The sequence below is a fragment of the Pseudophryne corroboree genome, chromosome 3, assembly GCF_028390025.1.
Source record: "Pseudophryne corroboree isolate aPseCor3 chromosome 3, aPseCor3.hap2, whole genome shotgun sequence".
NCBI classification, from domain to species: domain Eukaryota; kingdom Metazoa; phylum Chordata; class Amphibia; order Anura; family Myobatrachidae; genus Pseudophryne; species Pseudophryne corroboree.
Genome location: NC_086446.1, coordinates 682,342,257 through 682,352,761, shown reverse-complemented (window position 1 = coordinate 682,352,761; position 10,505 = coordinate 682,342,257). Strand labels below are relative to the sequence as shown.

The window sequence follows — 10,505 nt, the reverse complement described above, 5'->3', positions numbered from 1 at the left end:
GTGGTAAAGTTACAGTACCTCTGTGTGGAGGTGACGTTCTACATTTGTGAAGATGGCTCTAAGAAGATCATCCATTACAGTCACCCATTACAGTAATTTGAAGGGTTTGTAATGATGAGTATGTTTTATTAATGTGCAAAACATTTGTATCCACAATAACTAGGCGGCAAAATAAAGGCTGCATTGGCTCAGGTGAACAAAAATAGGCCAAACCCCTACACACACACCCCCTCCCCAACACACAGATCGGGATGTTGGGGCTAATTCCAAAAACATCTTCTGTATGGGAGAAATCAAAAAGGTACAGATCAAAATTTACAAGCACCATAAAATCATGCTGAGGCACAGATATAAAGAACGCAGGTTATACATCTCTTTAAGAACAATAATACTGCCGTTTTATTTCACAGTTAAACCACAGAAAGTGTTTCTAATTAGTGTGCATTTCTCTATTTCTTTGCCTATTTTATGGCAGCAAATATACAGACAATATACCTGTACATATAATCTTATTGCAAATCAACAGCATGAATAAATCTGTTGAACATACGCATCAGAAAACTGTTATCCTTGCTGGCACAATCAAGTAATTTTATATATTGGTCCAGGAAACAGGTAACATACAAAACATTATTCCAAACACCTGTGCAGTGCCTTGAACACTTTGATGGGTAGAGAGAAGTAGCTGACCAAGTGCACCAACCCTAACCATATGCATGCATACTATACATTATGTATGGGTATAGACACACATAAATATATATATCTGCAATGTGTTAGGCGGCACGGCACTCTTAGGACTCAATAAACAGCGTCCGGTCGGTGAAGCATACACCTACTGGATGCACTGTATTGAGTGCTGGTACTAAGCTGCTTATATATCTATCTATCCAGCAAACTTAAAATACATACTGTGGTCTTACCAGACTACAATAGCATATGGGGGAAGGGGGGGTAGTATCTTATTTCAGCATCTTAAGAAAATATTGAACACAGTTTATATTCAAATATTTTGAAAATCTGACTGGGTTGTAATTTACAGATAAATTAAATATCACAGCTGGGAAAATTGTTAACAATTATTCTAGGCATTTAATGGTTAAACTGTAATTCTACAAGGACACAGGAGATATAAAAAATAGCAATCTAGGCACACAAGTCTGTTTTACCTCTATTACAGCAGCATTTCTTCTCTGACATAATACATTTTAATGGCATCTAGGAGGAAAGAACATAAAGAACATATCTAAAATGATTAGCGTTCTCTCCTCCTATACACAGTGAATAGTTTAGTCTTTATTATTTTTATTTTTTTATTTTTACAGGAGGCAAAAAATTACCACAGTAATGAAATCACTGGGACACAAGGAATTCTTATTTCTAAAAACTTGCACTAATTTTACCGTTCAACTAAAACTCAAAGCACATCACTAGTGAAATATTAACGTGTGATAAGAGTCACCATAAAGATTTTGGGAGTAAAAGGTGGATTCACGCTGGGTATACGCACTCTGAGATGCATAACTTTTTTATTTTTATATTTGCAATAACAGTCATCACCATTACGTTGTTCAAGGACTACCATCGTCTGCACAGTGGAAGCGGCCATCTTGGCTGCATCACTGGGGCACTAATTCCAACTTAATCAATAGGCTGTGTCCTGACGATTAACGGCTCAGCCCACTTAAAGACTGCTTCCAATGTGTGCTGGCGATGGGTGCAATGGAGATGGAGGATCATTGTGAAAAGACTGCCACAGATCACACTGATATACAGCGTCACTCCAGACAAGTATCTGTGCCTCCTGAAACCTATTCTGGGCAAATTACTTTTCATAATTAATGAATACAGTATACCTCAATATAAAAAGAGCCTCTGTTTAATTACTTTGGAAACAGTGGCCTTGACTCCGTTATGTGTACATAAGGCTGCCGGGAGGCATTAGATCCTGCTTGTGTACATTATACAGTTAAACAATTAAGTACAGGGACTCAGTTGGTAAGCATTTCAGTTCACCTAGTAAGTCAATTGGCTTGTGCACCTGTGCAATGCAATCCGATATGGGGGTAGCCATACAGTTCAAATTAACAATTACTTTGACAGTGAGATTGCAGTGTGTTCTGTAATCTTTAGCCTCACGAAAGATACACACCACATAAGGCACTGAGCTACTTGTTGAGGCTATTAAAGCATATTTAACGTTCATCTATCACTTAAACATAATGCAGGCTACAATGTTAGCTGGTTCTCATAATAATGCATACCATGAATAGACTGAAGCCCAGTAACATCACGGAGGAAGGCATTTCTAGATAAAAGTCCTTCAGTGATGTCATCACTGCATTCTCATTGGCTCAGCTCACAAGATGGCCGCCTTACTGTGTGAAAGTGACGGTTTTGCTTAACCAAGGGCGTATAATATTAAATGAATTTGGGAACAAAATTTGTGGTATCACTTCAAGCCAAACAGCTTAGAAACAGATTTTGTGTACGTGGGATAAACATATTAAGTAAACAATTCTTTACTTGATTTTTACAGATACTGAACTTGGATCTTGTGAATCTTGTACTGGAGCTATTCAAGATTATGTATAGGTCAATAGCATTTGCTTTAAATTTAGTGGACCAGAGACAAAGCATGTAACAGAAATCTCACTGCTTGTAGAAGACTGAGTAACTCTGTATTGGGGTAGAGCTATTGTTCAACATGTATGTAAACTTGGGGTTTGTAAAACGGGCTAAGGGTGGTCGATAGTACAAATAGGGTAATCCTCTAACTCAATAGTGGATAAGCTAAAGGGTTGCCAGCACATTATTAAATACGATTATTAAAAACGTAGTTAAAAAGCCCACAGGTATTTATTGGCCGGGCTGCATTACTTTACTAATAGTTTGCAGAAATTCCACAATCATTTCTACCCAGATCAAGGGTACAATGGGAGAACGAGAAAACGGACTTCCCTTTAATGACAGTAAAATAGACAAATCTAATTGGATACCACATATTTTAAAATGTAGCTAGCTTGGGCATTTCTCAGAACTTGGGGTAACACTACAGTATTCATGGCAGGAATACGTCACACTTGGACTGCGGAAATCAAAAAAAGTTTTGATTAGCATGAAAAACCTGATACAATTTGAAAGCAGGTAATATGGCAAAAAGTTTTATCCTTCAAGAATCAATTTCAACCAACTTTGTAATTATGTTGACAATGTTAAAATCCAGGGAGTGGTGTAGGCATCCCCATGCTCTTTCAGATTAAGTATTATCAACCGCTTCAAAAAACACATAATATACACTGAATTGTCAATGTAGGTAAACCTGTGCCGGGAATTCCTACTGGTAATGGCTTATAGATTAGAAACGTGGATACGACTGATGCTGGACTCAACACCATCAACTACAAGTATGAGCCTATCCATTTGAGTAAGTATTTAAATTATATATTTTAAAAAATAAAAACCAGAGTAAAACTGGAGTGAATGTGATCTCTACATATAATGTAGATCTATATTGGGACACAAGGAAGAAAAAAAATATTCCTTTTCAAATTCTCATCTTAAACGTTTATCATTTTGGTCTCATATATCAATCTCTATCTTATTATATATTTTTTCTATAAACATCTCTCTCGTACTCTAGTGTTAAGCTCTTCGGGTTCTGCCACCGCTGGGCTCAGAATCTTTGGTCTCAGAATGCTGGATGATACGCGGCAGGTGCAAAAACTCAACGCGTTTCAGTCGCACAGACAGGAATCCAGGAATGAAACTGGAGAATGGAGTGAAGATAGTCCTGAATTCTAGCAAGCTGCTTGACAATGGCTCAGATGGGCCCTTCATTGTGCATACTGTGATTTGACTTGTTGTGTGAAACACAGTTCTGTTCATTTAGCAGATTTGCGGTTTCTTCAGCTAAACCGTCATGTAGCTCAGTTAGAGTCATTTCAATTTTAGTGTTTTCACTGTCTGAGGATTGAGGGGTTTTGTCCATTCGAGAAGCCATGAGGGCATTTTGGTACTGCTGTCTTGTAATCTATTGAGCAGGCAAATCAGAAAACAAAAATGTTAGCGAGTAGAAAATAAAAGTAAATATGAAGATCTACTGCTCCACATTGTTTAATGCAGCAACTACAAATGATTTTGAAAACCAAACAAAAATAAATTTGAAAGATGAAAGCAATTTGCACAAGCGTCATTTAACACATCCAACAAAGTTAGCTAAAATGTTCCCTCCCCTGGCATTACACTATTCTACAGTCTCACATCACTGGACTAGTCTTGCACCAGGTGTTAGCTAGCCAAGTTAGCCAGCAGAGTTGAAGCAAGCAGAATGTAATTAATGAGATCTAGCTTTATTAAAGCATCAAACAAGAAGATTTCCATTGTATCCAATATTTGACTGCACTATACAGTATGTTTGCCTCCATGTTAGAAGTTACTTTCAAAAGGGAAAAAAAATATGTTCCAAATACTTTAAAAAAAAAAAAAAAAAAAAGCGGGGGAATCCCGGAGATTGGAAATTTTAATCAGGAATATATTAGTTTAGCCAGCTAAACATTTTATAAATCACTTATTCCCGCTCATTGATAATCACTTATTCCCGATCATCGTAACTCAGCCCCCTAATTGCCCTCTTACAGCAGTTCAACTATTTAAAAAGCAAAACAAAAACAAAACCTCAGTAAGTATTCAGAATATAGGAAGGAAGCGGTGGCTTTATAACTACAACAAAAGAGCTTAAAAGTCATCTTTAATAATGTAAAACCTAATTTTACCGGTTGGGTTTAGGCAGTGTCGGCTGCCCACACTGGTATCTTATGGTATTCAGCGGGAGAGAAGAAGATAGCAACCAATCATATTCTATATAGCATTTTATAGAATGTGCTAGATAGAGGATAGCTAGAATTTGATTGGTTACTATAGGAAACGCCTCCACTTGTCATCTTTAGACGGTTTGATAAATTGCCCCATTTAATTGAACGCTTGCTTGTCCTGGATATCCCTGTAGCCAATTGGTACATCCGAATATTCATAGTAGCAGGAGATTAATGTGGGAGGCCGTCATGATGTAAGGAAAGATTGGGGGAAATGGGAGGTCACTGCCTGAAATATACAGTGAAAGTAGCAGCGTACTTAAGAGCAATATGCAGCGATGAGAGGCTCCTATCAAAGAAAACGCTTACCGTTCAAGACTCTTTTTCCCCATTTAGTCAATATAGTATGTAAAAGGTTTAAAACAGCCAATAATGGGCCTAATTCAGACCTGATCGCTGTGCTGCAAACTACACTGCCCTGCGATCAGATAGTCGCCGCCCAGGGGGAGTGAAAATTCGTCTTGTGCAAGTGTGCAATTGTATGTGTACGCTGTGTAAAAATTCCATCAAATGTTTTTCCATTCTGTGCAGCGTGTGCAGTCTGTGAGTAGCTCAATACTTATTCTTCCAGTGCAAAGAAATCAGGCTGATCGGGTCAGGAGCAGACGTCACACACCTGCCCTGAAAACGCTTGGACACGCCTGCTTTTTCCTGACACTCCCAGAAAACGGTCAGTTACCACCCACAAACGTCTGCTGTCTGTCAATCACCTTGCAAACGCCCATGTGATCGAAATTTTTGCACCATGCTGTCGCTGTTTGGCGAGGTGCGTGCGCATGCACAGTCATTCGATAATCGGCAGCTGTGTGATTTGGTCTGAATCGAGCCCATCATCTGAATGTGCTAAACTCAAAGTCACGGTTCTTAATTGACAGGAATCATCAAAAAATATACCTTGACAAACTGCATGTCTGTTATGGCTCTCACGGAGTAATCTGGGATATACACTTGCAAAAACGAAGCATTTAGCTGATTGTTACTGCTCCCCAGCGTTGGTGTGACAGCATCGATTCGGTCACTTCTATTTAGAGAGTCTGAATGATTTAATCCACAAGGACGAGGTGGTGATTTATTCTCAGCTAATAGAAAGCAAAGAGAGTTCACATTAGTTAGCTTTCAATTAAAAGAAAAATATTGTAATGTAATCTATTGCATTTTACAAGGCAGTATTATCTTGTACTTGTAGTACAGTATAAGCGTGGTCTTGTATTTCTCTGGTGATGTGTATCCTCGGTTTAAGTATGAAGACAAATAAGTCACCCATGATTTGTCATAACCATGGCCGCCTTGCCCACCTTTTAAGTACCACATTAGTTACCAAATGTACATGCGTTATTCTCTGCCAGAACTTGCCATTTGCAGGTTTCAAAACACACATTGTAAATATAGACTGCACATGGGCACCTATAGAATGCACACAACTATTACTGTCATTTATATAGCACCATCATATTTTGCAGCAATGCACAGAGAATATTTGTTATACAGTCTAAATCCCTAACACACACAAGCACATACTTTAGGGTACATTTAAGTCAGCAGCCAATTACCATACTACCGGGGCATAGCCAGAACTTTGAGGGCCTCATCGAAACATTTTAAAAGGACCCCTTTCCCAATGCTTCTAGAGACACCTCTCCAGAGTAGTTGTTCGTGTTATGTCCCATAATAGTACACCATCACATACTGTGTCCCCAGTTCATAGTATGCCGCATTATAGTGCCTCCACTCCATATTATGCCGCACTATAGTGCAGTCACTTTATATTGTACTGCAGTGTAGTGCCTTAGTTTATATCATGTAACACTGTAATGACTCCAGTTCATTTAATACCACATTTCAATAGAAGGTCCAGGGGCAAAACTAGATATATTGTAAGCCCCAAGGCAAAAGTTTGTATATGGGCCCCTATGTATCTACCAAGGGTTAATACTGTATATAACACATGTGCAGACTACCATACCAGTATGTTCCGGGACTGTAGGAGAAAACTGGAGCATGCACAGGAAAGACAGAGCTACAAAGAAAGAACGTAAAAACTCCACACATATACGGCCCTGGTCCAGAGTCAAAATCATGCCTCCAGCGATGTGAGGCAGTTATGCTAACAGTGCAATAGTTACCACAAAGGCATTTTCCACACACACATCATATATATATATATATATATATATATATAAGGAAAGAGAGAGAGAGAGAGAGAGAGAGAGAGAGAGAGAGAGAGAGAGAGAGAGAGAGATATGCAGGATACAGCAGCACTCACAGCACTTGCACAAATGCAAAACCAGGCTGTGAAGCTCTAAGTGGTCAACATTTCAGTTTAATATAAAAACTCTGTCCCGAGGGGGTGGATAGCACTGCTTTCAGGCACTGAAGTCATACTACCCCCACTGTCTGTGTATGCGATTGAGCGATTGAGTGTAGGCTGCAATGGAGCATGAACGGACGTGAAGGATTCCATATTCTGTGGAAAGCGTTGTGAATCTGGTGAAGCTGTACAATGACACAGCAATAAACGTATTTGCCATTATGTTAGTCATCCATGAAGTTAAGATTTCCATCTTCCCCACTAGAAAACGTGTATATTCTCATTTTAGAAGTACAGGAATACTGGAAAGTGGGTTTGAGATTATAGGTCCCAACACAATACAACGGTTCTAGGGAAAATGGAGCGATTTAGATGCATCTTAGCGATAAATCGTACAGAAAAGTGCATATCGTTCAGTGTTCCTGAACGATAACGATCCGATGCACAGTCCCCGCTGCTCGTTAGACTCATCCTCTGATCTTCCCTCCTGCAGGGAAGATATGGTGTCACATGGATCGATTTTAACCATAGTTTGTGTTTTTGCACATCAGATGTAGCTAACGATGCACTGTACTATCAGCATCATTTGATTGACATTTCTAGACACTCACACCCTCCATCTTGTGCAGGCTTGTGAGCAGAGTGAAGCAGCAGCAGCAGCACACAGAGCAGGGATGGATTTTTATAAAGTGCAGGCCCTGAATGTATTGTTTTTCATGTGTGTGACAGCAGGCCACCAATGGTTTTGCACTAAATCTGGGGTGTCACCCAAGTGAAACCAAGTGTGGGGGGCGTGGCTAAATGTCGGGAGGGCTGCTGGAGGGGCGTGGCTTAAATGAAGGGGGAGTAATTGCCACCTTCCCCCCCATTTTCACACTTGGGATACAGGAGATGCATGCTGTTGTCTGTAGTGTCAACTATACAGTGACAGGAGACTGGTGTGGTGGAGCACCCGGCATCTGTCAATGAGCAGGATCCGGCATTTTGCTGTCCCCACTTGAAAGGTGACACCCGGATGTGGGTCACATCCCCAGCACCCCCCCTTGTGATGCCACTGCAGTAAACCCCAGTTACTGGCCCCCATATGAGTATTATATGTTACTTGCCCCATGTGTAAAAAATTTTACACAATGAACACTCATTTAAACTTTATTAAAGACAAACATTTTAAAACATTATCAAATGAACTTTATGAACAATATAACGGTTTACAATCAAAAGATTCAAATTAATATTATCAAAAAAGGCCATAATTTTAAAACACCAACCCCCCCCCCCCCCCCCCCACACAGCTACGGCATTGGACAAAGCTAGAGAATTTATCTCCAGGTTCATTGATCTCTATAGAGAGAATGTGTGTTTATGGAAGGTGAAGAGCCAGGACTATGTGAACAAGACCTAACCCGGTTCAGCAGAGCATATTATGCTGAGGCATCCGTGGAGTGGGTTCGGCGGAATATTCAGAACCTCCGCACCGTCCACTTGAAGGAGCATAAAAAAATTGCAAATTCAAAGAGGACCATTGCGGGGGCGGGTGATGTTCACCAGCGAACTTTATGATACTTTAACTTGCTGAGCTTCGCATTGGAGCAGGAGCCGCAGAGGCCAGCCACTGTGATAATGGCAAAGCGAGAGACTGCTGAGGAAGCCGAGGATGTGGGGGAAGCATCCGAGGCAGTATTGGTAAGTACAGACACAGTAATGGTATTGTAAAGGGGTCTATTCATGAAGCAATGAAAATGGGTGAAGAAAAGGACCAGTGAAGAAGTTGCACACAGCAACTAATCTGCTTTGAAGCAAGCCTTTAAAAAATAAGAAGTTACTCACCGGTAATTCTATTTCTCGTAGTCCGTAGTGGATGCTGGGAACTCCGTAAGGACCATGGGGAATAGACGGGCTCCGCAGGAGACTGGGCACTCTAAAGAAAAGATTAGGTACTATCTGGTGTGCACTGGCTCCTCCCTCTATGCCCCTCCTCCAGACCTCAGTTAGGGAAACTGTGCCCGGAAGAGCGGACATTACAAGGAAAGGAAATTTTGAATCCAGGGTAAGACTCATACCAGCCACACCAATCACACCGTACAACTTGTGATAACCTTACCCAGTTAACAGTATGAACAACAACTGAGGCTTACTCAACGGATGGCTCATAACAATAAACCCTTAGTTAAGCAATAACTATATACAAGTAGGTTACGGTATGAAAGATAGATAGTGTCTAGTTAGACAGTCAATAGATAGACACCATATGTTAGATGAACATTAGGTCGACAGGGTCAAAAGGTCGACAGGGTCAAAAGGTCGACATGAAAAAGGTAGACACCACACCATGTTTTTTGCATTTTTGTCGTTTGTGTGGATAGTTTTGTCATCTGGGACCCCCAATTGTAGAAAGGCATACGCTCGCCACGCTTCGGGCACGGTGGCTGGCTGCGCTCGCCACAAGGTTTATGACCAACTCTATGCCGACATGGATAGAGAAAGTATGAAATAATCCAAAAACATGTTACATTACAAAAAAAAACATTTGTCTATCTTTTTTATGTCGACCTTTTGACCATGTCGACCTTTTGACCATGTCGACATAATGTCTGTCTAATATATGGTGTCTATCTATTGACTGTCTAACTAGACACTGTCTATCTATCAAACGGATAGGATACACGTATTGCAGAAACTCCGCACTTGGGACGGGCGCCCAGCATCCACTACGGACTACGAGAAATAGAATTACCGGTGAGTAAATTCTTATTTTCTCTGACGTCCTAGTGGATGCTGGGAACTCCGTAAGGACCATGGGGATTATACCAAAGCTCCCAAACGGGCGGGAGAGTGCGGATGACTCTGCAGCACCGAATGAGCAAACACAAGGTCCTCCTCAGCCAGGGTATCAAACTTGTAGAACTTTGCAAATGTGTTTGAACCCGACCAAGTAGCCGCTCGGCAAAGCTGTAAAGCCGAGACCCCTCGGGCAGCCGCCCAAGAAGAGCCCACCTTCCTTGTGGAATGGGCTTTTACTGATTTTGGATGCGGCAATCCAGCCGCAGAATGAGCCTGCTGAATCGTGCTGCAGATCCAGCGAGCAATCGTTTGCTTTGAAGCAGGAGCACCCACCTTGTTGGGGGCATGCAAGATAAACAGCGAGTCTGTCTTCCTGACTCCAGCCGTTCTGGAAACATATATTTTCAAAGCCCTGATTACGTCCAGCAACTTGGAGTCCTCCAAGTCCCGAGTAGCAGCAGGCACCACAATAGGTTGGTTCAAATGAAAAGAGGACACCACCTTTGGGAGAAATTGGGGACGAGTCCTCAATTCTGCCCTGT

The 10,505-nt window shown here is 41.0% G+C and overlaps 1 protein-coding gene across 4 annotated transcripts in view; it reads right to left on the bottom strand.

Annotated features, from left to right (window-relative positions):
• Positions 1–375: 375 nt before the first annotated feature.
• CNNM2 (cyclin and CBS domain divalent metal cation transport mediator 2) overlaps positions 376–10,505 on the bottom strand; it is a 246,673-nt gene continuing 236,543 nt past the window's right edge. For all 4 annotated transcript variants that reach the window (XM_063961944.1, XM_063961946.1, XM_063961945.1 and 1 more), the window contains 2 exons: positions 5,769–5,953; positions 376–4,033 (listed from right to left, as the gene is read on the bottom strand). In XM_063961944.1, the coding sequence (XP_063818014.1) occupies positions 3,824–4,033; positions 5,769–5,953 (395 nt within the window). In that variant the 3' untranslated portion in view covers positions 376–3,823. The remainder of the gene's footprint in view (positions 4,034–5,768; positions 5,954–10,505) is intronic.